Genomic DNA, 27,009 nt, shown 5'->3' with positions numbered 1-27,009 from the left:
GCTCCAGTCAGTGGCTAAACAACCCATCCCGAGGGTGTAGGATCGCTACACTAGTGTTATAGACAGTTGGACTTACAGGTGTGGGAAATGCCTGTCGTTCAGCCCATAGAATGCTAAAGGCAGACAGACTAAACCTCTCTCCGTTCAGGAGACTGAAGTAGCACCTCATGGCAGAGGTGTAATGCCCATTCTGTGACTCATGGGATTTGGTATTGACCAGGGGCTACCATCTTTTAGTAGTGCAGTAGTATGGGGGTTTGTGGGGGAGAATCATTGGATAAAATTAGAACAACAGGGAGGCATGAGCAGGGGGCACAGTGCAGCATCGGAGTTGGAGGGAACACTGTACATGTGTGAACAGGGTGTGTCATGAGGGTAACATGGAAGATGGAGCTGGGAGGACAGAGTTCCTGTACTTTCAGCTTCTCCCAGATTTTGAGTGTTGGATGAGCCACTGCAGTGTGATATCTGGAAGGCAGGAGACGCATGGGGGTCAGTGTGAGACAGGAGACAGCAGGTGAAACACGAGACGCCTACAGTGGTGGGTAAGTATGATTGGGAATACACAGGTTTATACATGTAGCCACTTTGGGTGCACCATGTTATTGTTCATTTGTTTCCTCTCCTCCACTCAGACAAGCAAACCGTTCCACCATCACCCATCTTACTCACCTATGTTGTCTCTCTCTTTGCAGGAAATAGAGTAGCAGCAAATCTCTCTGTCTTGAATAGCTGCCAAGTTCCTGTAGAAAGAAAGCGGTAAAGAAAACTGATAACCTGCTATCAACTGTGTTGTTGGTGTTAATATTAACTGGCCAACAGAGGGAGCTGTTTCCTTTTGAAAACCTGTATCATTTCTAAAAGCAGTACAGTACGAGCAAGGAGTTTCTAAACCCAGAGGTGCAACATCGCAAGACTTCTGGGAAATCTTGCGAAGCAGACCAGGCCGGGGTTTGAGAAATCAATGAGAGAAGTGAAACATTCTTCCTTAGTTCATTTTCTCTAAATGTAAAGGCACAACATTTGAGCCAATGACAAGTAGTTTTTAATGCTTTTGAGATCGGTTCGGTTTTGATTAGATTATTTTTTTAAATCACGGTTTTGCATTATGTGGGTTGAATGCTGTAAAACAGAATAAAACAATTAAAGTCCCATGATGGTAGTGACTGCCCATTACTGCTTATCACTTATAACCATCATTTATTCACATTACTATACTTTAAAATAATATTTCAGTTGTGTATATTATTTGTTTTATTTGATGACTATTACTTAATTCCAAGTCATCTCTATAGAGCTGCTGCCTATGCTGTCTGACAAAATGAGTATTTTAGTAGTTCTTCAAAGTAAATAACGCTTAGTTTATGGCTTCTGAATACCAACTATCAATCACTTAGATCATGTATTTTCAGGTAAAGCTACCTAGCGAAGCAACTGCTCTCTCTTTCTCCCTCTCCTAACGTAGCAGGCATAAAATGAACACAGACCAGACAAGAAGGCACGCAATGGATTATGGTAATTGTAGTTAATTGCCAAGCATTGAGCTCACAGAAAAAAAAACTGAATGAAAGGGAATTCAAATAATTGAAACATCGGTAAAATTAGTTGTTTAAAACCCCAAAAATGACAAAGGTTGGTCAATCACTCAGGGCTATAAGTAGTTGAACATTTTATTACTCCAACCTCGTGAAAGTGACAAACTGGCATGCTTTCATCCCCCCGTCAAATCAAAGCCTTTGATTTGACAGCCTGTAAATGTGCAGTTTGGCACGAGACACCCTTCAAATCCGATGACGAGTTTCTGCGCATGAGCTTAGCTAGCCAACGTCGCCTACAAGCGTGATCAGGGATTTCTACTGGAGAAGCAGTTTCTGCCCATCGTCATACTCTACTGTATTTGGTACAAATGACAGAAGAATGCAATGTTTCTCTATGAAAAAGGAGGACAGTAAGAACAAAGCTTATAAAAAAGGCATGCCTAGAAAAAGTCACAAATCATAACTTCTCTTCTAAAATAAAACCATTAGGACTTTGCTGATGTGAGATTAGTAAAAGGATGGCAGTGTTCAAAACTCCAGAAAAGTACTTCAAGAATGGTAACTAATCTTCCAAGGTAATTATGGTCATAAGTATATAGATTTGAAAAAATAACAATAGAAAATGTGACTACAATATGTAACTTCTTGGGGACCTGACCAAATTCACATAGAAATGTCAGTTATAGATCTTTCATTCTCATTGAAAGCGAGTTAAAGTGGTAGATCTGTTCTATGTGCACTATTTCAATGCTTTCCGTTTTTTAATTTTAGTTTGTCTTACTTTCGGTTTTGTACACCAGCTTCAAACATCCAAAACAAAAATTTTTTGGGTTGTTGCAAAGGTATTTCACAGCGGTTTATATGGTACAATGATTCTCTAGACAATGGACTGCTTGTTGTCACAAACTGAAATTATGGCAAAGTATTAAAATTCTTGAAACCAGGAAATGGTGGAACGATTTCTGCATAGTGCATCTTTAAATAAGTAATTGTGTGTGATGAATGTCTTTGTTCTGCTACTATATTAGTGTATCCATCTTGAAGTGGATAAGCACAGCCAAGGACACAGCATAGAAAACTGAAAAGCTCTTGTTTAAAAGTTTGTAGAAGAAACAATTGTGACATCAGTGATGCATCACCATTTCATAAGTACCCTGTTAAACCTGAAAAATGATGAGAAGCACATGATCAGAATATACATGACAGCTTGACAATGGCCCTAACTCACAATGGCAATGTTCAATATCCATCTCCAGACTTTTCAAATTGGGGAGGGATCACAATGGAAATAAGTCTGACTTTGTGATATCCACATCACTTTTTAAAAAGTATATACACAGTGTGTATACATGTGTTGGAAAATAAAATCAATCAAGGCACAATAAGAGAGGGACTCCTCCTCCGTCATTTAGTTGGAATGAGTATACCGTAAATTCCGGACTATAAGCCGCAACTTTTTTCCCAGGCTTTGAACCTCGCGGCTTAAACAATGACGCGGCTAATATATGGATTTTTCCCACTTTCAATTTTTTTTTCAAAACAAAAAAAATATATAAACATTCTGTGACGTGCTCAGTTTTTTGGCGGCATGAAGCTTTCATTAGACCAATGAAATTGCCGAACGGGTTAAGGTCAAACAACTTTTTTGTTTACTGTTTAGATTAAATCGAGCGCTCTCAACCTTCCCATCATTCTGATTACGGTAGTCATTTTGTCACCCTCATCATGGCAAAGACACGGAGAAATGCATATGATGCAGCTTTCAAGTTGAAGGCGATTGATCTGGCTGTTGGAAAAGAAAATAGAGCTGCTGCACGGGAGCTTGGTCTTAATGAGTCGATGATAAGATGTTGGAAACAGCAGCGTGAGGAATTGACTCAGTGCAAAAAGACAACTAAAGCTTACTGCTAATTGCTAATTTTTTTGTTTTTGTTACAAGCCGTGTTTCGTTAAAGCCTGTGTAAAGTTCATTTGTTTCAATGTACGGGTAGGCACCTGCGGCTTATAGACATGTGCGGCTTATTTATGTTCAAAATATTTTTTTTTTTTTTTATTCAGTGGGTGCTGCTTATATTCAGGTGCGCTTAATAGTCCGGAAATTACGGTACTCAACTTGATTCACACTTCCGCAGCTCAGATGCTGTGTGATTACTGCTGTGGGTTTACTACTAGGAAACACCTCATCTTTTCTCTTCATACTCACATGTTTTCAATGAGCTGCTTCTCGTCTAGAGCACTGGGGATATCTCTTTTGTTGCCAAGAACCAAAATCTAAAAAGCCAAACCACAGTTTAGCTCATGTGGCAGAAATGCTTGCTGATCATATTAAGAAACTTTGTCATTTACATTAATTAATTCAATTCACCAGTTTCGGAAGTGTAGGATTACTTACAGGAATTCCTTGCAACTGAGGCTTGTCTAACAAATTGTGCAGCTCATTCCTGGAAGCCTCCACCTTCTCACGGTCAGCTGCATCCACCATGTATCTAAAGAATTCAAATATTTAAAAGACATGGCACAAGTTTACAAACACATAAAAAATGTATACTGTCAAGAATTGGACATCCTCAAAACATACTCAACTCAATGTTCGACCACCGACTGGTATTCACTGAACGTGTCTCTTAAGACAAACAGAACAATCAACAGTCCTGTACTCTTGCTGAATTGAAATTGTACCTATGCAGACTGACAGAAATGGACAAACTCGGATACTCACACAATTGCGTTAACTCCCCGACAGTAACGTTCCCACATGCTCCTGAACCTCGGCTGCCCTCCTATATCCCAGATCTGGAAAACCAGAGGTCCCACATTTTTTTATCATGCAGAAGGTATAGATTGCTCCTGTGAAACATTACAGTAGCTTACATACTGTAGTGACTGAAGACCTACCTTGATGGTAACGTTGCCTTTTGTGACCTTCCTCATGTTGAATCCAACTGTAGGAATCATGTCTTCACTAAAATGCCCAGACTGAACAAGAAGAGAAAAGACCATTGATCACTTTTGAGTGATTGTACAAGCTGAGCTGACATCGAACAAACATGGAAAAGCTAGGTCAAAGTGTTCCTAATTCTAACATGTCCTCTGGAATTGCCACCTGTATGCAAGGCCTAACTAAAATGATATACCAAAGACATAAACCTAATTGTCGTGGCTGGGTTGCGTTCGTAAAATTCACACTGGCTATCTACTCAGATTTGACAGCACTCGTCAGTGTGCCAGAGCACAAAATAACTGATGAATTTACGAACGCCCAACACCCGATGAATAAGAATAAGTTATTCAATTGTTGCCAGTAGCAGTTAGTCACCAACGGTCTAGATAACCAGCTCTGCTAGGGTGAGTAAAATGGTCAGAGTGAGGTGTTCTCTCATTTGTGTCTGCAAGTAGCTAGCGAACTCGGCCAGAGCGTCCAGCGTGCTCTGAACGCTGCGAGAGCGAAACGCTCAAAATTTACTAACAGACAATCTGACAACGCTCAGAATTTTAGTGAAGACATGATCCCTGCACTCTGGCACACTGGAACGCACCCCATATTTTGCACATTTCCTGTTATTCTGTATAAAAAAAAAAACTTCTCACCTGCTAAAAGTTTACTGGTAGTTGCACAAGTGCCTCCCTGTATGTAATTTTTTTTACATTCTTTCAAAATAATGTTAATTTATTCATTTGTAAGGTTTGTAAGGGGTCACAATCTCTAGATGAAATATGTTTGGAATGCAGACAAGTTTCAGGTTTTAAAGGATACAATTTGTCCGTTTGTCACCAAAACCCCATATACCACCCACCACTGCGACCTGTATGCTCTCGTCGACTGGCCCTTCCTACATATTCGTCGCCAGACCCACTGGCTCCAGGTCATCTAGTCTTTGCTAGGTAAAGCTCCGCCTTATCTCAGCTCACTGGTCACCATAACACCCACCCGTAGCACACACTCCAGCAGGTATATCATCTCACTGGTCATCCCCAAAGCCAACACCCACTTTGGCCGCCTTTCCTTCCAGTTCTCTGCTGCCAATGACTGGAACGAATTGTAAAAAATAAAAAAAATATATAAATCGATGAAGTTGGAGACATATCTCCCTCACTAACTTTAAGCATCAGCTATCTGCTCAGATGAGCAGCTTACCAATCGCTGCAGCTGTACACAGCCCATCTGTAAAATAGCCTACCCAACTACCTACCTCATCCCCATATTGTTTTTATTTACTTTTTTGCACACCAGTATTTCTACTTACACATCATCATCTGCATATCTATCACTTCAGTCTGAATTTGCTAAATTGTAATTACTTCGCTACTATGGCCTATTTGCCTTACTTCCTTACTCCATTTGCACACACTCTATATAGATTTTTATATTGTGTAATAGACTGTACTTTTGTTTATCCTATGTGTAACTGTGTTGTTTTGTCGCACTGCTTTGCTTTATCTTGGCCAGGTCACAGTTGTAAATGAGAACTTGTTCTCAACTGCCCTACCTGGTTAAATAAAGGTGAAATAAAAAATAAAAAATCTTCTATCACCTAAGAACCCTGTCTTATGAAAAGAATAGGTGCAGGGAGGGAGAGGGAATTTAAAGGTCCAATGCAGCCATTTTTTAACGCAATATGACAATTTCTGGATAACAATTAAGTATCTTGTGATTGAAATGTTTAAATTTAAAAAAAGAAATAGCTTCTTAGCAATTTCTCAAGCAAGAATTGTGCTAGGACTGACTGGGAGTGGTCTAAGTGGGCAGGGGAAAACTGAAAACTAGCTGTTATTGGAAAATCAACTTTAATTTGTCACATGCATCTTAAACAACAGGTGTAGCCTAACAGTGACATTTTTACTTACGGGTCCTTTTCCAACAATCCGGAATTAAAGATAAAAAATTTAATCTAGAAATAGTGACATGAGGAATACACACACAGTGAGTAACCAATAAGTAGAGGTTTGGTCTTACTGGTCTATTAACCAAAACTCCATCCCACCAAAACAGGCTGACATTTCAGGTGGTCTTTCAAACAGCTCTTACACTAAAAAGGGCATTTTCATAATTTTCACAATATTATTCCAACCGCAGTGTGGAAAAATAAAACACAGGAATATCACATTTTTGAATGCACTGGGCCTTTAAAACAGCAATGCGAATGGTGTCTTTTTAGCCAACCCTAATTCATAGGCTACACTCTTGATGACAGGACAGAGAAACAATTGAAGTCATTCTGCAGTCAACTGCCTTTGCCCTTTACTTGAACCCAAACAGTCTCAGAGCAAGACATATGCTTTGTCTGCCGCACACTAGTAACCACACAACTTGATTAGTCACCTGACCAGGCCAAAGTAGAAGTGAGTGCAATGGTCTCGTGAGTGAAGCCTGGCTGGAAACACCAACATATTACAACTAACCACATGGGCACTTCCCCATCAACGGCATGCATCTCATTCACTACAACACTGACTGACTCAGAATAAGTCAGTAGTGTTACTCTCTCTACATCCTATAAGAAATACCTGGAATTATAGGTTACCTGGAAAAGTTTAGGTATCAAATCGTGATCAATTTCTCATTCATCTTTATTATATTGTTAGATACAGTAGAAACAGAATGCCTGGGTGTTATTAGGCAAAAATGCTGCTGAAGGGAATCAGAGCACAGAACGGAGTGAATGGAATGATAAATCATGTGTTTATGTGTTTGATACCACTCTATTCCAGCCATTATTGTGAGCCGTCCTCCCCTCAGCAGCCTCCACTGCACAGGTCCTCAAGTTCATCTCATTCTGTTCTGTTGGAACTGTTCTGGTCAGCTAGCGTCTTTCTGTCTTTGATCTTGCACATCCAAACCTCTGATGTCAAGAGGAAAGGATCACGATTTCCAAAGCCTAATAATCAGCTTTTGAGAAATGCTAGTTGTAACACTAGTGACAAAATGATTGCATAAGAGACCCTGGCCTGTTTGCTTAGCCAACGCAACTATCTGAAAATCAAATTTATTGGTCGGGTACAGTTTAGTGGGTGTTAGCTGTGAGTCATTGAGAGTGAAGAACGTGGGAGAATCTGAATTTCATTCTCCTCGGCACCTTCTCAAAACCCATTAGAGGAGAAAGCCAAAGGTTCCTCCCCTCTGACCTTCTCCTCCAATGGGTTTTGAGAAGGTGAGAGGACGTGAGCAGTAGGGCTGTGACAGTACCAGTATAACAATGTTTTTTCCATGCCAAAAATTAAAACAAGGAAGACCAAACTCTTTGGTCCTTTGAAAACCTGCTGTATGCTAAATATTGTGTGCTATAGCTTGGAAAATAAAATGTGACTCTGGATGACAACATAATGATGCTTGAGAATGCCAAGAGTGTGCAAAGCTGTCATTAAGGCAAAGGGTGGCTACTTTGAAGAAACTAAAACTTGTGGTTACTACATGATTCCATGTGTTATTTCAGTGTTGATGTCTTCACTATTATTCTACAATGTAGAAAATAGTAAAAATATAAAACCCTTGAATGAGTAGGCGTGTGTGTGTGTATATGTATATATACACATACATACAGTACCAGTCAAAAGTTTGGTTACACCTACTCATTCAAGGGTTTTTTCTTTATTAGGTTGGAATAATACTGTGAAATTGTGAATATGATAATGCCCTTTTAGTGTAAGAACTGTTTAAAGACAGCCAGAAATTTCAGCCTGTTTTGGTAGGAGGGAGTTTTAGCCTTCCATGGTGAAATCACCATGCGTTAAATGAGTTAATAGACCAATAAAAGAGTTCCAAACCTCTCTGCCAATAACAGCACATTTTCAGTTTTCCCCTCCTCACTCAAACCAATCCCAGATAGTCCTTGCAACCTTCTTGCTTGAGAAATAGCGTTTTTCAATAACAAAAAAAAAAAAGTTTTATAGCCCAGGCTAAATGTCCACCAGAGGACATTATTCCTGATGTTCGGCTTATTCATAAAACATCCTCCAATTAGGCTGCAAAGGCGTCAGCTTCCTCCTTAAACCGATAAAATTGGCAGGAAAAATTTGCAAATTCTTAATAAAAACAATTTTCCACCAGCATGCTAGAGTGGCTAATACTACTTCTGGATGTTGCGTTCTGACCAGGGGCCTATTCGTTAAGCCGATTCTGTTGCAAACAAAACTGGGAGGGACCTTCCTGAATTTGTCCAATAAAAACTGTTGTTTTACTTGTTTGGACCAATGATTACACCCCTGGGGTAAACAGACTGCTGCAACCTAATTGGCTGAACAGGGTACGCAACATCTGGAAGTAGCCTTAGCCACTAACACAGGCTGCAGTTCAAACACTTTATTTTTACCCCTCAGCCCTTGCACTAGTCACCTTCCCTCGGGGGAATCCCCGTTGAAAACTGGATGCAGTTTGATTGCCATCTTAAGTTGGAGGTCCAATTCACTAACGTTGCCCCCTCGCTCGAGGGAGCAAGTGAACAACTTTGGTCACTTGCAGGGTTGATTTGACCCAGAATTAAATGCAAACTGTAGTCACATGTCAAACTATGGTGGCCACAAAGTATCAAATTTAATCAACAAGGCTTTCAGAAAAAGTATGAAGCTTGCATGCTAAAAAATATATATACACATTGATTTTAGCATTGGAAAATTGGCTTAGTCTCATAGTAAGGAACCTATAAAACGTAGCTAGATTCATAAAATTTGGGGAATTCTGAAATGTAATGGAATAAATTACCAAACTATAAAACTAGCTAACCAGCTATGGGTAACTGTAGCTTGCTACATGACAGGAGTGCTAACTAGATACATTAGCTTACCATGTACATTAATAGCTTTAGGTTGGTTGTTTTTAAGGTCAACATCAAGATTTACACCAAGGACGTTGCCTCTCCTATCATCCCTCTTCCTCACTCAGGAAAGGGACATTTAAGGTACACTCGGACGTGACGATGTAAAATGTCATTCTAGGGTCGAGGGCTGTCTACTTTGGCTGCGTTTCAAACTCATAAAAGACACACCCTCGTCCACTTATGCCCTTGGGGGAATCCCCGCAGCCATATTTGTCATCGGTCCAAATGATTAGCCAAGCAAGGGAAGTTTTAAAAACAAGGGCTTGTGTTGCATGGAGTTTGCGAGTGTACAATTATGTTCACTACTGGACTTGAAACGCACAGTAATTCAATTCGCGATGATTATACATCCGCCAAAACATAAAACCTCAATGTCAATATGGAGTCAACATACGCAAGTAAAAACAAATGTAAATAAGTTCGAATTTGTGCTACTAATGCACATGACTAATTATGTTTTTGTTTGGTTAGCTTTTGGGAATTGTAGAAATAAAAATGTTTCCTTCAGAAGTTCTAGGTAGGCAGGCTATTATTTAGCTAATTAATTTGCTAGCTATCATACAGTAGGCATATATTAATAATTATATTTAATTTAAGTAGACATACAATCATAATTGACTATTGCATTTAAGGCACCCACAAGCTACCGGTGGCTGAAAACACAATTGCGGGATGAAGGAGTGACGAATTTCCGGGCAAGGGCAGTCCATTTAAAAATAATTTCCTTCCTCGCCTTGCAAGTGTATACTCATCAGACGTCATGATACATGTACGTCATCAGAAGTGTCCACTTCATTTGAGGACGTGTCTGTTAAGTGTTTGGAATGCAGCCACCGCGGTGGAAAATATATTTTTAAGACAGCGTTTGCAGTCTAAACACTTAAGACACACCCTATCCCCTCAGCCCTCAAATTAAGTGGACACTTCTGATTACGTTTTATGATGTCTGACGAGTAACGCTATACACTTGCAGGGCAAGGGGTGAGGGAGGAAGGAATGATTTAAATGGACCACCCTTGGCCGGAAATTCATCACTCGATGATTGTGTTCAGTCACCGGTAGCTTATGGGTGCTTTATATGCACTAGTCAATTATGAGCGCATGTCTACTTAAATTTAATATATAATTAATATACACCTAACGTTACTGTATGATAGCTAGCAAATTAATTAGCTAACTAACGTTAGACTGCCTTGCTGGAACTTCTATGGGGGAAAAAAACATTACAATTTCCAAAAGATAACCAAACAAAAACATTTACGAGACGCGTTTGTGCAGTCATGTGCGTTAGTAGCACAATTTTTAACTTATTTGCATTCGTTTTTACTTACGTGTATGTTGACTTCTCCATTGATGTTGTTTTTAAGTTTTCGCTGACTTTTTTTTAGCGGATGTACAATCGTCGCGAATTGAATTATGGGGAGTTTCAGGCCCCGGAGTGAACTTAATTATACACTCGCAAACCCAATGACAACGAGGGCCTTACATTGCAGACTTCCCTTGCTTGGCTAATCATTTGGACCGGATTCCCCCAAGGGCATGTCTTTTAAGTGTTTGGAAAGCAGCCACGGTGGAAAATAGTTTGTATTTACCACGGGGTTTTTTAAAGTCAGCGCTGCATTCTATGAACGAGCTGGTCACTGGGGGGAACGAGTGTATCACCAGCTGGGTAGATAACATTTGGACGTCAGAAGACATGACTACAGGAATAATACCGCCCTATTGTGGGCATTAAGGCTGTTGCTTGGCCTGTTGTAACTAGTAAAAAGGGAAATTAGCTAGTTAATCCAGATGTTTTAGGAATAAACCTAGACTAGCGAGCAAAATAATATTTAGCCAAATTCCCCAAAACTGGTTCAACAGTCTGATTATATTGCCATCAAACCACAAATAAAGACATCTAACTAGCAGTAGATAGCTAGTTTGGAAGGTTAACCGCTAAGTATGACTTGTGCTATTGTACGTTAACGTTAGCCACTGTAGCTGGCTGACTTTGCATAAGACAATTGTCGGATAGGCTAGTCAATCAATAATATAGAGGGACGATACTAAATCGACATTGTTGAAGTCGCTAACTTAGCTAGTTAGTGCTTACGTAACTAGAAAGTTACTATAACTAGCTGCTAACTTTAGCTACCAACAAAATAAAAACTTACAGCTATAACGTTAACAAATGTGGTTTTCCCCGAGTGTTGAAGTCCAACCAGAGTCAACTCCATCTCCTCTTTCCAAAAGAGGGACTTGAACCAGTCCAAAAGCCGGTTTATGAGTGCCAGCATCTTGAAATTGATATTACCACTCAACTTCGACAGAAAACGACCAGTGTTGAGGAAATTATTAGTGCTGTCATATGACTTGCGACCGCGCACAATGGACGCTTCAAGAAACGCATGCTCTCTTCCTTTCTTTTGTCCTTTCATATGCGGTCACTGGGTGAATCTCACTTGTATTCTTGTCGCGTCCTCTGTATTCCCTTCTTCTCAAAACCCATTGGATGAGAAAGCCAGAAGTCCCGCCCCTCTGACATCCTCCAATGGGTTTAGGAGGCAAGGAGAGAGGATGCAAGGAAGAAATTGAGATTCTCCCACTGTTCTACTTCTGTCCAGTGTCCACCCTTCCTTCCTTCCTTGCGCACTTTACTATGCTCAATTTTGATCGTTTCTTTCTATCCATCCAATTATGATAGATTTGCGAATACTGTCACAATGTTCAGCAGCCTATCGTGCACTGCTTGATAAAACAAATCACAGATAGACATCTTATAAAAATTGTAATTTATTCTTAAACAAAAAAGTACAGTAATAAGCCTTTTTATGATCTGTACAGGGAAACACCTTTTTAAAGGTCACTTTTTATAGGCTTTCATACCCACTTATAAAATCAAGTGAATCGACACAGTAGCCTACACATTGTTAATGGAACTTACATTAATTTGACATTGATTGCATTGATTTCACTTGTTCAGTTCTTGTTAAAAAAAGAAAGATATCAGGAATTAGAAGATGCCTCTACATGTTTTTGTCATAGCTGAGAGAACAGTTAATGTTCTTCCCTGTGGCTCAGTTGGTAGAGCATGGCATGCGCAATGCCAGGGTTGTGCGTTTGATTCCCACGGGGGGGGCAGTACAACAACAAAAAAAATGCATGAAATGTATGTATTCAATACTGTAAGTCGCTCTGGATAAGAGCGTCTGCTAAATGACTAAAATGTTATCAGTAATTTACATGAGTATTATTATTACTCTTAAGAAATAGTAAAGAAAAAACTGTATTAATTGTGCAAAAAAAGTAAGAAAGGCTGTAGAAATAATAATTAGTGTTGACGAAAGACTGCACAAATGAAGAAAGCAAGCGATAACCAAGATTACAAAATACAGGGGAATTATAGGTGGCTTAGTGCACGTTGTTTCTGTAGAAGACTTGAATTTGTTCACTTGGGACTAGCTGCCATGCTATCTCTGAAATAAAAGCACTCCTGCAACACATGTCAGATCATACAGTGGAGATGCTCTCTATTGACAGCAGACTCTGGCTGGCATGGTCCTTGGTTTAAGCCTGCTGGATGAGCAGGCCGCCACACTCCTCCTTTGACAGCGGGCAGATATCTGAGGAAGCGATGGAAATACTTGTAGCAGGGCAGTTCACTGAGGGAGAAAGGGTTGTGAAAAGGTTGTTTTGAACACGTTACTAATTGAACTTGAACTTTACATCTGAATACTGTAATTAATTTGAGAATACAATGTTGCCTATGCTTTATGTTCCAAAGAATTTCAAAATGACCGACACACAGTGTCAACAACTTAACCTACTCTATAGTAGGCTACTCACTGGCTTTAGGCTTCTTGTGTCTGATTATCCTGATGCAGGGTTGAGTGAGGAACACCAAGAGGGTGCCAGTAAAGAAGAAGGAGCCAATGGCCAGAATCAGCTGAATGGAACTCCCGTCCTCTTTGCGTCCTGTCGCTGATGAACAGTCAAACAATTAGATCTACCCAAATACACTACATAGCCAAAAGTGTGGACTCCCCTTCAAATTAGTGGTTTCGGATATTTCAGCCACACCCGTTGCTGACAGGTGTATAAAATTGAGCACACCACCATGCAATCTCCATAGACAAACATTGGCAGTGGAATGGCCCATACTGAAGAGCTCAGTGACTTTCAACGTGGCACCGTCATAGGATGCCACCTTACCAACAAGTCACTTTGTCAAATTTCTGCCCTGCTAGAGCTGCCCCGGTCAAATGTAAGTGTTTTTATTGTGTAGTGGAAACTTCTAGGAGCAACAACGCTGCAAAGTGGTAGGCGCACAAGCTCACAGAACGGGACCGCCGAGTACTGAAGTGCGTACAGCGTAAAAATCATCTGTCCTCAGTTGCAACACTCACTACCGAGTTCCAAACTGCCGCTGGAAGCAACATCAGCACACAAACTGTTCATCGGGAGCTTCATGAAATGGGTTTCATTGACCGAGCATCCACACACAAGTCTAAGATCAGCATGCGCAATGCCAAGTGTCGGCTGGAGTGGTGTAAAGCTCGCCGCTATTGGACTGTGGAGCAGTGGAAATGTATTCTTTGGAGTGATGAATCACGCTTCACCATCTGGCATTCCGACGGACAAATCTGGGTTTGGCGGATGCCAGGAGAATGCGCTACCTGCCCGACTGGATAGTGCCAACTATACATTTTGGTGGAGGACGAATAATGGTCTGGGGCTGTTTTTCATGGTTTGGGCTAGGCCCCTTAGTTCCAGTAAGGGAAAATCTTAACGCTACAGCATACAATGACATTCTAGATGATTCCATACAGAAAGGTTTGTCGAGATCGGTGTGGAAGAACTTGACTGGCCTGCACAGAGCCGTGACTTCAACCCATTTGAACACCTTTGGGATGAATTGGAACGCCGACTGTGAGCCACATCTAATCGCCCAACATCAGTGCCCGACCTCACTAATGTTCGTGGCTGAAAAGAAGCAAGTCCCTGCAGCAATGTTTCAACATATAGTGGAAAGCTTTCTCAGAAGAGTGGAGGCTTTTATAGCAGCAAAGGGGGGGACGAGCTTCATATTAATACAGCCGCGAGCTGCCCAGTGACACGAGCCTACCAGACGAGCTAAATCACTTCTATGCTCGCTTTGAGGCAAGCAACACTGAGGCATGCATGAGAGCATCAGCTGTTCCGGATGACTGTGTGATCACGCTCTCCGTAGCCGATGTGAGTAAGACCTTTAAACAGGTCAACATTCTCAAGGCTGCGGGGCCAGATGGATTACCAGGACTTGTGCTCCGGGCATGTGCTGACCAACTGGCAGGTGTCTTCACTGACATTTTCAACATGTCCCTGATTGAGTCTGTAATACCAACATGCTTCAAGCAGACCACCATAGTCCCTGTGCCCAAGAACACAAAGCAACCTGCCTAAATGACTACAGACCTGTAGCACTCATGTCCGTAGCCATGAAGTGCTTTGAAAGGCTGGTAATGGCTTACACCAACACCATTATCCCAGAAACCCTAGACCCACTCCAATTTGCATACCGCCCAAACAGATCCACAGATGATGCAATCTCTATTGCACTCCACACTGCCCTTTCCCACCTGGACAAAAGGAACACCTATGTGAGAACGCTATTCATTGACTACAGCTCAGCGTTCAACACCACAGTACCCTCAAAGCTCATCACTAAGCTAAGGAACCTGGGACTAAACACCTCCCTCTGCAACTGGATCCTGGACATCCTGACGGGCCGCCCCCAGGTGGTGAGGGTAGGTAGCAACACATCTGCCACGCTGATCCTCAACACTGGAGCTCCCCAGGGGTGCGTGCTCAGTACCCTCCTGTACTCCCTGTTCACCCACGACTGCATGGCCAGGCACGACTCCAACACCATCATTAAGTTTGCTGACGACACAACAGTTGTCTGATCACCGACAACAAAGAGACAGCCTATAGGGAGGAGGTCAGAGACCTGGCCGGGTGGTGCCAGAATAACAACCTATCCCTCAACATAACCAAGACTAAGGAGATGATTGTGGACTACAGGAAAAGGAGCACCGAGCATGTCCCCATTCTCATCGACGGGGCTGTAGTGGAGCAGGTTGAGAGCTTCAAATTCCTTGGTGTCCACATCAACAACAAATTAGAATGGTCCAAACACACCAAGATAGTCGTGAAGAGGGCACGACAAAGCCTATTCCCCCTCAGGAAACTAAAAAGATTTGGCATGGGTCCTGAGATCCTCAAAAGGTTCTACAGCTGCAACATCGAGAGCATCCTGACCGGTTGCATCACTGCCTGGTATGGCAATTGCTCGGCCTCCGACCGCAAGGCACTTCAGAGGGTAGTGCGTATGGCCCAGTACATCACTGGGGCAAAGCTGCCTGCCATCCAGGACCTCTACACCAGGCGGTGTCAGAGGAAGGCCCTGAAAATTGTCAAAGACCCCAGCCACCCAAGTCATAGACTGTTCTCTCTACTGCCGCATGGCAAGCGGTACCAGAGTGCCAAGTCTAGGACAAAAAGCCTTCTCAACAGTTTTTACCCCCAAGCCATAAGACTCCTGAACAGGTAATCAAATGGCGCACGTGACAAATAATCTTTGATTTGATTTGATGATTTTGGAATTAGATTTTCGACAAGCAGGTGTCCATATACTTAGTATACATTGGAAATTACTTTGGATTGTGATTTGTTTGACTGTATTTGCCAACATACCATGTATGCCACATTTTGAGTTGTGGGTCTTGTTCCCAGGGAAGATCACATCAAGTCCATGTGCACCACACCTGTTGGTGACAAGGTATTACAAGTTACTTTGGAGCCACTAGAAACATTTCTAATGAGCTCTGCTAAAAGTGATATCTGGCTATTTTTCAAAACAGTGTTCTTACTGTGTCAACAGTTTGCAGTGACCATGTTCAGTGTCAGAGTATGTGTTATTAGGACATGGGACACATTTCCAAGTGTACTCCCTGGAACCTGTAAATGGAAAACATACTTCAGGTTAGCAGTGGTATGGACATGCCTGTTGATCACTTCCCAGCATTAAGATGATGTTGTATATTTTGCTGCATTTGTAAACGGAGTCAGTGACAGGTAGTAGAGGAAGGAAAACATATGACAGTCTTACCTGTCCTTTTCAGTTCCTCCCCCTTGCGGCATTTATTTTCCTTTTCACATTTTGAGCAGACGTGGTCTGAGCACAGGAAACCAGAGCCACACGAACAGTTTGCATTTGCGGTTGAGGTGCACATTCTTGTGTAGACTGCCCAGAAAAGAAACGAGAGAAAGCAGACTACCAGGTGAGAGTCTAGTAATTCAGTGGAGACATTTACAAACCATTACATGAATGAACAGTGTGAGCCTCTCTGTGTGCCTGCCCCAACTGCCACCACTTTCCTGTTATGAGTTACTTTGACTATTGAGGGTCGAGCAACAATCTAAGGGTAGAACGCTAATGATTTTTAAGAGCTAGACCAATAGAATGTTTTGTTTATGCCACCTGTCATCCACAGGAAGTTGGTGGCACCTTAACTGGGGAGGACGGGCTTGTGGTAATGGCTAGAGCGTAATAAGTGGAATGGTATCAAATACATCAAACACATGGTTTCCAGGTGTTTGATGCCATTCTATTTGCTCCATTCCAGTCATTATTGTGAGCCGTCCTCCTCTCAGCAGCCTCCTGTGCTGTCATCATAACCCTTACCGTGTTGGCATTTGAGGCATGGTTGACAGTCCTCAAAGCGGTCATTGGAGTCAGAGTAGAAGCCCACTGGGCAGTCACCACAGTCAGTTTGGGTGCTTGCTGTGCATTGCTTCTTCACAAATTTGCCTATGAGCCAGCCAGTCAGAGATCAACTAAATATTAGTTCAGTTATATTCTTACATGAATAAAGTATTTGTCACATTGTGACAAAGAATTACAAGCAATGGATATATATAAACATTTTTAACAAACACAATATAGGGTGCCAACAAAAGATTTACCACAATAATCTCAAGGATTTAAATGTGGAATTAATATGTTATTTACATTTTAGTCATTTAGCAGACGCTCTTATCCAGAGCGACTTACAGTAGTGAACGCATACATTTCATACATTTTTTCTCCGTACTGGTCCCCCATGGGAATCGAACCCACAACCCTGGCGTTGCAAACACCATGCTCTACCAACTGAGCCATTTATGTTTCCATGATCTCCACTCCACTGAGTTGTAGTTAGTTTTTAGCTTCTAACAGGCTAGTCTTACCTGGTGGACAAAGTTCACAACATTTGCCATCTTTCTCATAAGAATCATTGCATTGTTGATCAGCTGCTAAAGCCATAGTCCAAAAATACAGAAGACAGATGACTGTCATATGGATGTACTGAGTGTCCATTGTGTTTAACACATTCTCCTTTCTCCCCCGATTATTTTATGCACTGTATGCAGTGACGTCAGGTATCTCTCTCTGTGTGGGTGCGTGAGTGTGTGGTAAGCAATCTAGGAAGCAAGTGTTTCTGTGATGTTTATCCAGCTGAAGCAATCTATGATATGTATAGTATGAATGATGTGAGTTTGACAGTAGACCTAGGTACATAAGCTGAATGTGTGAGCATCTCTCTCCTTCTCCCAATGTGCTAACTTTTTTTTCTTCCAAAAAATGTATTTGGTATCGGCGTTGCTGGGTTCATTAAAAACTCTGATGGATTTTTGATGTCCTTGGTCTTCTTTATTTTTTAGAGCCTATACATGAGGCCAACTTTTCCATATTATCCTGGAGGCAAACTTACACCGTCTCATTACTTTGCATGAATGATATTGGTGAACTTTAAACAATGCAAAATCATTTGTTAAGCTTCTTTCTATTATGTGGATGAAAGAGCTAGCATGAGCTGAAATCTATGTCCACCTTAAGGTATACAACTGCCCACTGGGCGAAATGGGGGAGAAAAAACTGTGTTGCCCTTACCAGTAAAGACATGCTCCAGTACTTTGTCGACTAACAAAACATTTTTTAACACTAGAACTGCTGGGCCTTGAGGGACCCCCCCCCCCCCCCCCTTCAAGCCAATTATCAGCCTGACTGCAACATTCTAACAGTGTAATTAACCCATGTCATACATGCTATCTCAATAAATAATAATTTGGTTGTGTTTATGAAAACACAAACACCTTCTAAACTTTTTTTTAGACAGCCTCCTTTCTCATCTCTGTCACTCTTTCATTCCTAACCCACCTATGTTGACTGCATCAGTTGTGAGCCACAGGAACACATCACAACTGTCACAACGCCTCTTCACAGTGACGTCAGCTGCAGATCAGGACCACAGGGAACACGAGGTAGGTGGTTGTGTGGGGCCCTAAATGTCACAATACTATCGTAGGCTACATACACAGCTATAATTCCCCTTATTGAGTCCTCTTCTCAGCCAACAGAGCCATGGCACACACCACTCACTGCTGCCTACAACTAGGATCACACGTCACCTGGTCAACTCTACCCTTTAGTGGTGGAGACCCACTTTTATTTATTTTATAAATGTTTTATTTAACCTTTATTTAACTAGGCATGTCAGTTAAGAACAAATTCTTATTGACAACAACGGCCTACTGGGGAACAGTGGGTTAACTGCCTTGTTCAGGGGCAGAACGACAGATTTTTACCTTGTCAGCTCGGGGATTCGATCCAGCAACCTTTTGGTTACTGGACCAACACTCGAACCACTAGGCTACCGGCCACCCCAAAATTATTCAACTCTATGGTTTAATTAATCTTTGATGTGCTCAGGTATATTGTTACATATACTGGTATATTTTTACAGGGGCGCAACTTTCACTGGAGATGGGGGGGGGACATGTTCCCCCCACATTCTGAAATAGCATTTTTGTCTCCCCCAGTTCATTAATCGGAATGTGATACAAAACGAGGCAACGGTGTGCTTTAGGACCATGAGGACGCCTCTGAGTGGTCGGGTAGGCTGTTTGGAGTGTTTATACAACTGGATAAAAAAAAATGTATAGTGTGTTGTCCCCCCCACTTGTAAAACCAAAGTTGCGCCCCTGTATTTTTATAAGCTCAGGTGTAGTGTTGCAAATACAATAGATTGATTATGCTGATCAAAATGGAATGAGTTACAAAAGTTTTTTACAGGAGTTACACAAACAACATATCTCTGGTCCATGTTTACTGCTCACAGGATATATTTTTATGAAGCCAGTGATGCAACATTTTAACCAGCCTTTGTCAAGTTTCTTATGTTTCTATCATTTTGACCTGTTAAAGTGATTATGAATTTTGACACATTTCTGTAAGTTTAGTTTTTGGTAGAAGCACACGCAGAAACAGAGCCATCATCAGTGTTGCATAGATTAATTATAGAGAGATCCTGATAAACTGCTACAGGGCCTATGTCATAATCCCTCAAAATTCCATAAAGGTATGATAATTCTAATTCCTAATTCTGTGGGTGAAATTCTAACTACTACTGGAAGGTGTGGGCCACCCCCCTAGTCCTTTGGTGAGCTCACAACCGGTCCAGTCCAGTAATGGGATCCTGTGCTATTAAAAATGTTCCATCTATTAGATCAGGGGCGGAAATCCCGGGGGGGACGGGGGGCACACGACCCCCCCATCCTGGGAAAAATATGATTTGTCCCCCCCAATATATCACTGAAACATAACTATGTAATTTAAATAATATTAATAATACGCAATGAAAGCAATTGTGCTGATTATAGACACTTAATAGCGCGTTTTTAAGTTTCAAAAGATTGCGACCCCCCCGCCATTTGCCTCACAATGGTTTGATCCACTGCCAGTTCCTTAGCTTGCTACGTAACTGCCGTGAGGTTCATCCAGTCAATCGCGCACACACACACTAGCTGAATATGCAGAGCTAGCGCGCAAATATTAACTATTAAGCTAGCTAGTACCTATTCCATTTATGTGGCGTCGTCAAAGATGGAATCAGCATGCAGATGATGTAAGTTAGTGCTTCAAAGTGCCTGTGATAAGGTTAGCGATAAACTGAAGTCCAAACTGAACAGAACTACACTCTCTTCTACCATTGTCTTAACCTCTCTAGGGTCGGCGAGACGAAATCGTCCCACCTACGTAACAGCCAGTGGAATCCTGTGGCGCGTTATTCAAATACCTTAGAAATGCTATTACTTCAATTTCTCAAACATATGACTATTTTACACCATTTTAAAGACAAGACTCTCGTTAATCTAACCACACTGTCCGATTTCAAAAAGGCTTTACAACGAAAGCAAAACATTAGATTATGTCAGCAGAGTACCCAGCCAGAAATAATCAGACACCCATTTTTCAAGCTAGCATATAATGTCACATAAACCCAAACCACAGCTAAATGCAGCACTAACCTTTGATGATCTTCATCAGATGACACCCTAGGACATTATGTTATACAATACATGCATGTTTTGTTCAATCAAGTTCATATTTATATCAAAAACCAGCTTTTTACATTAGCATGTGACGTTCAGAACTAGCATACCCCCCGCAAACTTCCGGTGAATTTACAAAAAATTTACTAAATTACTCACGATAAACGTTCACAAAAAGCATAACAATTATTTTAAGAATTATAGATACAGAACTCCTCTATGCACTCGATATGTCCGATTTTAAAATAGCTTTTCGGTGAAAGCACATTTTGCAATATTCTAAGTAGATAGCCCGGCATCACAGGGCTAGCTATTTAGACACCCAGCAAGTTTAGCACTCACCAAAGTCAGATTTACTATAAGAAAAATGTTATTACCTTTGGTGTTCTTCGTCAGAATGCACTCCCAGGACTTCTACTTCAATAACAAATGTTGGTTTGGTCCCAAATAATCCATAGTTATATCCAAACAGCTGCGTTTTGTTTGTGCGTTCAAGACACTATCCGAAAGGGTAAAGAAGGGTGACGAGCACGACGCATTTCGTGACAAAAAAAATTCTAAATATTCCATTACCGTACTTCGAAGCATGTCAACCGCTGTTTAAAATCAATTTTTATGCCATTTTTCTCGTAAAAAAGCGATAATATTCCAACCGGGAATCTGCGTTTAGGTAAAAAGACGAAAGAAAATAAAGCATGGGGTCGACTCGTGCACGCGCCTAAGCCCATTGTCCTCTGATCGGCCACTTGCCAAAAGCGCAAATGTGTTTCAGCCTGGGGCTGCCTCGATATCATTCAGCTTTTTCCCGGGCTCTGAGAGCCTATGGGAGCCGTAGGAAGTGTCACGTTACAGCAAAGATCCTCAGTCTTCAATAAACAGAGACAAGAAGAACAAGATCTTGTCAGAGAGGGCACTTCCTGTAAGGAATCTTCTCAGGTTTTTCCCTGCCATATGAGTTCTGTTATACTCACAGACACCATTCAAACAGTTTTAGAAACTTTAGGGTGTTTTCTATCCAAAGCCAATAATTATATGCATATTCTAGTTACTGGGCAGGAGTAGTAACCAGATTAAATCGGGTACGTTTTTTATCCGGCCGTGTAAATACTGCCCCCTACCCCCAACAGGTTAAATATATTTAATGGTCACGTTGCAAAAGCTAAATTGTCGCAAGGGAACTTTTATTTATTTATTTGATTTCACCTTTATTTAACCCGGGTAGCAAAGATTATAGCAAACACCACTGAAACTGAATTGGTGCTTGCTAGCTTTGCAAATTCAGCTATTGTTGGAAGCCAGCCAATATGAAACAAACTATTAAAATTACAAAAAGTTGCAGCATATGTTGTGTAAATGGTGAACTCATACAGCTGTCAACTCTTGTCATTTTAATCCGTTTCACATTTGCTAGCTACCTTTTAGATCGAAGCCCATATAGAATGATTGAAGATGATAGAAGCCCATCTCCTACTGTAAATAACCTACACACAGTGTGTGTAGCCAGCTAGCCAGGTAGAAAAATGGCAGAAAAATAAAAGACGGACATCAGAGTATTTTTCAATACACCAAAACGCATAGTAAGAACCCTAGTAGCCTAATATCTCAAAGACTAGTTGATAAAATGTTCATAAGAAAGAAATTAAATTCTAATGGAAATGTTTCACAATGATGTCATTAGGCAGAGCAGGCAACAGATGGCACACAGACAGCAGAGTTGGGGACAGATATGCAGGGACAGACTGGCAGAGACAGGGAGTCTCAGGTAAGTTTGTTGAGTCTTTGTTTGGCAACATTATGAAAGGTTCTCAATTTTTTTGACTTGTAAAATAGGAACATAATTGGAAAATGCCATGGATACCCCCACTCTCAACTTAAACTGGTGACTGAACTAAGATTTGTTAAAGGCAATGGTATTGCTGTTGTGATTAGTTGTGTAGTTTTGGGTACCGGTAGTTAGGAGTACGGCAAACACCTTATTTCTTTGGTTCCTCAATATACATTTACCATATTACAATGTAGGCTATGTGTTACAGCACTACTTTTGGTGTCCCCCTCAGGAATTGCTCTTGAGAAAATGTAATGTAATTGTCCCCTCCAAAGTGGATATCAGATTTTCGCCCCTGTATTAGATGAGGCTTTAAATCATGACCCTGAGGCTGAATGCATTTAGAAAAAAGGTTAAGGCTAACATGTTATTTTTTCGGTAACCTCAAGCCCAAATCAGTCTTATTAGTGGCCGATGTAGAATGAAATGGTTTTGATCGCCCATCACTCATTTTCCATCCTATTATGCACACAATATCCCTTCATTTTGTAAAACTACATATCTCCTACGACCACAGTAATGAACATTGCTGAGATATGTGAAAAGTGATGATAAAAAAAAGATAAAGTGGAACCTATCAGAACATGAAAAGTGATCAACAACATAAGATCTCGCTCACGATGGCAGCCTCTGTCTTTGACTTGATGGTTTCGATTGAAAACGTGAGTGGAAGTCATACAGACTGGGTGGAAGTATCTCTCTCATTGAAAATAAGTAACAGACCTATAGCCTATCCACTGGGGGAAGACCCTACCCAGTCAGTAATGTACTGATTCTTCTTTCTATACATCCTGATACTTCTGTTCTTGCTGGGTCTTAGTTTATGTAAATGTCTCAACTCCTAAGAATGTGCATATTGACATTTGGATCTGTCACGCGGAATGACGCTGGAGAGACGAAGCAGGTACGGGGAGTAAAACATTTAATTATAACGGACAGAGACGAGACAGCGTCAGGAAACAGAAACTAAGACAAGAAACAATCAATGCAGCAGCAGGGAATAGAGCAAGGGAACAGACAAATATAGGGGAGGAAATGAACATGTGATAAGTGAGTCCAGGTGAGTCCAATAACGCTGATGCGAGTGACGAGGGAAGGGAGGTGTGCGTGATGGAAGACAGGAGTGCGTGATGCAGTGTAATCGCGCCAGGGGAAGGGAAGAGCGGGAGCAGACGTGACAGGATCATGTAAAATGTGAAAAAGTTTATTTGCAAAGACATAAACAACCACAACATTTAACACAATACACATTTTACAATATGTTGCCACATTATTTTGCCACCATAGCATTGTTTTCACATAATCTCCCCTGCAAATCTAACCAGACACCTGAAGGAACAGGAAGTAGTGTTTATCATTATTTTGTCAGAAGCCCATTTGTGAAAATAACATAATATCTAGATCCCCTAGCGCAGCCGAGAACAATGCTATTGTTGACAAATAGATCGAAAACAAAGTAATGTCTAAAATTATTTTCCATAATAACAGAATACATGAGAATCAAATATTGACCATATTTTAGAATTTTCAAACACTGTTTAAAGTTGTTTCTGGTTTAAAAGAGTGGCATTGAGAATAACTGCAACATTTTGACAATATGAATAGTTTGACAGACAGCTAGCCAGGTATCTCTATCATGGCTCCCCCAAGCTTGGTTGTTTTACCAGGGAAGAGGAACTGCTGTCTCCACTTTCTTCAACTGGCCTCCGGCACATTGAGTCCTGAGCTAGGGTAGAACAATAGAGTCAGAGTATACAAACAAAACAACACACAGATGACATTTCAGATTCAAGAGCCCATCAAGCTCAAATAACTACAACGCACATAATAGCTAATGAAAATAACGTAACACTTCTCATAACGATTGTGTGACTTATAGTTTCCCTAACAGTTGCACATACATGTTCTGACAGCTGGCTTCTTGTGGTTCTTGATGCAAGGAATGATGATCAGTTTGCAGGTCACAGTGGTAAGTAGAAAAGTAAGCAGCAGGACAGTTCCCATGAGTGTCATTACTGGAAGACAGAAATAAGGCATTATTCATATAAAGCTATACAATGATCAATTGTAACACAAAGTTTTACATGAATGTATGTCAAGGACGAGAGTCAAGAACAGCATTTACCTTGGCCAAAATCTGCCGTTGAGAACTTGGGACTTTTGGTCACCTTGATAGTGGGGGCTGGTGTTAAGGTGGGGACATCAGGATGAGGGGATGACCTTTGGCTCTGGATCAATGACTTAGAAAAGGTCTGGATGGAGCCAGATGAAGTGGTGTGTGTGGAGGAGAGGGTCTTCCCCTCTGGCTCTGAATTGTCATTACAGATCACATCTGATGTCGCATTTCCCGGAATCCTCACCCCACTCCTACACCTAAGACACAAGCAGATACACAGCCATGAGTCAGACTGCCTTAAAAATGCTTTGAAATCAATTGCAGAGGATGACAAAAAGTCCAACATTGTATTGTAAATGTAAGGAGATTGCTTGATACTTTAGCAAATAGCAAAAAATTGACAAATGCTAGTTAATTTACATACTCTCGCCATTTCACACATTTAGAGTCCAATTTGGTGGTAAAGGATCCCTCCTCACATTCACGGCATATTAATCCTGAGGTGAGAAATGATATAATGCCAGTTAATTACATTTACTAATCAATCCATTAAAAAGCATCAGTATTACATGCTCCAGCTTTACCTGATGTATCCAGCCCAGACCCCTTGGCACACTTGCATATCGAAGACTCATCGTTCCTTCTAATGAATCCTGTACGACACTGACATATAGCATTGGAAGTCTTTGTGCACTCTGATATAAATTCACTGTCTGAATAAAAAACAAAGATATTATAGTTTATTGATACAAACAAACAAACGTGTCTGTGGGTTACACTGGCATGTTGTATGGCTATTTGTATTCAAATCAAATGTATTTATAAAGCCCTTCTTACATCAGCTGATATCTCAAAGTGCTATACAGAAACCCAGCCTAAAACCCCAAACAGAAAGCAATGCAGGTGTAGAAGCACAGTGGCTAGGAAAAACTCCCTAGAAAGGCCAGAACCTAGGAAGAAACCTAGAGAGGAACCAGGCTATGAGGGGTGGCCAGTCCTCTTCTGGCTGTGCCGGGTGGAGATTATAACAGAACATGGCCAAGATGTTCAAATGTTCATAGTATTCAACTCAAGATTTGGTGTGGGATCATTTTACAGATACTATTTTCTGTCAACAGGTAATTTGTTTACAACATGTATTAATACTGATTGTAACTTCTTACTACATGATTATAACTTACTCTCAAGGCAGAAGGTGCAGGGTTCACATTGCTGAGAGCGATTTGGTCCTGCCTGGTATTGCCTTTCAGGGCATGGGTCACACAATCCTTCTTTCCGTCTACTTATCATCTCACCTTGATAATATCATTCACATTATTGTCCTTGTACTGTAATTGTTGTTAACATTGGACTCATTTCACATTAGAAGTAACTTTAATAGTATCAATGGCAAAGAAAATGTATTCAAGATATATCTACATTCATTGTACATTACAGAGTAATGTAGTAATGTAGTAGTAATTAATAACTCATACTTTACCTTTTTTGCATTCGAAAATTGCCTCCACTGCATTTAAAAATCCTTTACAAGTGAATACACATAAATAGATGAGCACCCAGAATTTAGACAGGATCATCATATAACTTTCGCTATAGAAAAGAGCACGGCTGTCTGTGAACCTGTACAGGGGGGATTTAAAACTAAAGGAAAACCACTATGGTGTTGAATCCTCACTTATATATGATCTACAGCTTAGGTGACATATATATATTGATGTGGTGTAGTTCAGCTGTACCATGTGCACGTTTAACATTGTGTGATGAATCATATGATTTCCTGTTCCTCTTTAGTTATCCCCGCCCCAAGAGTGGTAAAAAAATTTGAATCCTCATTCCTTTCAACTGAAAATACTCTGTCATTCAAGGTTCATTATATTTCCTTGACATAACACCCAAATAAACTGATCACTTCCACTCATATTAATGCAGTTTCCTTTTATGTTTCTGAGAGGTACAGTAGGTACGACATGCTATGTGTACTGAACCCCAGCGTAACTCCCACCTTCTCCTTGCCTTAATGTGTAAAGCGTTCAACATTCAAGATTAGTTGAGATGTAGAAATAGAATGTATTGTGTTTTACTGACAACATAATATATTGTTTTTGTGGATAAGAAAGTATTTTATTGTTCTTGCATAGTATATCACCTCCCCCTACTATGTTTGCTTCTCATTAGGTCCACTAAAAGTGAAACTTCTATGTTGTTTTGTGATGACTCATTGTTGTTCACTATTCTATATCATATGTGCTATAGTTGACATTTTGGCATGAAAAAGAACCAGAAACATTGCATCTTCAGAAATCTATTTTACATCATTTCCAT

The 27,009-nt window shown here is 40.8% G+C and overlaps 3 protein-coding genes across 4 annotated transcripts; all 3 read right to left on the bottom strand.

Moving 5' to 3' along the window:
* Positions 1-201: 201 nt before the first annotated feature.
* On the bottom strand, positions 202-11,798 carry LOC106565990 (ADP-ribosylation factor-like protein 8B-A). Of its 2 annotated transcripts, XM_014133732.3 has the most exons (7): positions 11,506-11,798; positions 4,434-4,514; positions 4,258-4,331; positions 3,931-4,024; positions 3,742-3,809; positions 673-743; positions 202-468 (listed from the first exon to the last, which is right to left on the bottom strand). In XM_014133732.3, exons 1-7 carry the CDS (start codon positions 11,767-11,769, stop codon positions 419-421), a joined length of 702 nt encoding a protein of 233 aa, XP_013989207.1. In that variant the 5' UTR covers positions 11,770-11,798; the 3' UTR covers positions 202-418. The 2 variants fall into 2 exon arrangements, with proteins under 2 accessions (XP_013989207.1, XP_013989209.1); XM_014133734.3 differs by lacking the exon at positions 4,434-4,514 and having other exon boundaries at positions 11,506-11,797.
* A 310-nt stretch (positions 11,799-12,108) lies between these two features.
* LOC106565992 (tumor necrosis factor receptor superfamily member 5) lies at positions 12,109-18,093 on the bottom strand. The gene is made up of 7 exons (XM_014133736.3): positions 17,603-18,093; positions 17,058-17,183; positions 16,482-16,616; positions 16,243-16,330; positions 16,067-16,137; positions 13,178-13,312; positions 12,109-12,993 (listed from the first exon to the last, which is right to left on the bottom strand). The coding sequence occupies exons 1-7, from the start codon at positions 17,730-17,732 to the stop codon at positions 12,899-12,901; spliced, it is 780 nt and encodes a 259-aa protein (XP_013989211.1). The 5' UTR covers positions 17,733-18,093; the 3' UTR covers positions 12,109-12,898.
* Positions 18,094-23,759: 5,666 nt separating this feature from the next.
* On the bottom strand, positions 23,760-26,424 carry LOC106565991 (tumor necrosis factor receptor superfamily member 1B). Its single transcript, XM_014133735.3, has 7 exons — positions 26,168-26,424; positions 25,869-25,982; positions 25,272-25,400; positions 25,112-25,184; positions 24,697-24,944; positions 24,473-24,586; positions 23,760-24,297 (listed from the first exon to the last, which is right to left on the bottom strand). The coding sequence occupies exons 1-7, from the start codon at positions 26,265-26,267 to the stop codon at positions 24,206-24,208; spliced, it is 870 nt and encodes a 289-aa protein (XP_013989210.1). The 5' UTR covers positions 26,268-26,424; the 3' UTR covers positions 23,760-24,205.
* Between the last annotated feature and the right edge of the window lie 585 nt (positions 26,425-27,009).

The sequence above is a fragment of the Salmo salar genome, chromosome 12 (assembly GCF_965601325.2).
Source record: "Salmo salar chromosome 12, fSalSal1, whole genome shotgun sequence".
Lineage (NCBI taxonomy): Eukaryota > Metazoa > Chordata > Actinopteri > Salmoniformes > Salmonidae > Salmo > Salmo salar.
Note: the sequence above shows the minus strand (reverse complement) of the source record. Positions and strands in the feature narration are given on the sequence as shown.

What these genes read in the sequence shown, in the direction of transcription:
- LOC106565990 (XM_014133732.3), bottom strand. Translation starts at nt 11,769, where the DNA reads ATGAAAGGACAAAAGAAAGGAAGAGAGCATGCGTTTCTTGAAGCGTCC. An exon ending in AAGGCAACGTTACCATCAAG is followed by an intron (nt 4,332 to 4,433) that starts GTAGGTCTTCAG and finishes CTGGTTTTCCAG; the next exon opens with ATCTGGGATATAGGAGGGCA. An exon ending in CAAAGAGAGAGACAACATAG is followed by an intron (nt 469 to 672) that starts GTGAGTAAGATG and finishes CCTGCCTTCCAG; the next exon opens with ATATCACACTGCAGTGGCTC.
- LOC106565992 (XM_014133736.3), bottom strand. Translation starts at nt 17,732, where the DNA reads ATGGACACTCAGTACATCCATATGACAGTCATCTGTCTTCTGTATTTT. An exon ending in ATGCCTCAAATGCCAACACG is followed by an intron (nt 16,617 to 17,057) that starts GTAAGGGTTATG and finishes TTTTCTGGGCAG; the next exon opens with TCTACACAAGAATGTGCACC. An exon ending in ACACAAGAAGCCTAAAGCCA is followed by an intron (nt 12,994 to 13,177) that starts GTGAGTAGCCTA and finishes TTTCTCCCTCAG; the next exon opens with TGAACTGCCCTGCTACAAGT.
- LOC106565991 (XM_014133735.3), bottom strand. Translation starts at nt 26,267, where the DNA reads ATGATGATCCTGTCTAAATTCTGGGTGCTCATCTATTTATGTGTATTC. An exon ending in AAATGTGTGAAATGGCGAGA is followed by an intron (nt 24,945 to 25,111) that starts GTATGTAAATTA and finishes CTTGTGTCTTAG; the next exon opens with GTGTAGGAGTGGGGTGAGGA. An exon ending in AACGGCAGATTTTGGCCAAG is followed by an intron (nt 24,587 to 24,696) that starts GTAAATGCTGTT and finishes TCTGTCTTCCAG; the next exon opens with TAATGACACTCATGGGAACT.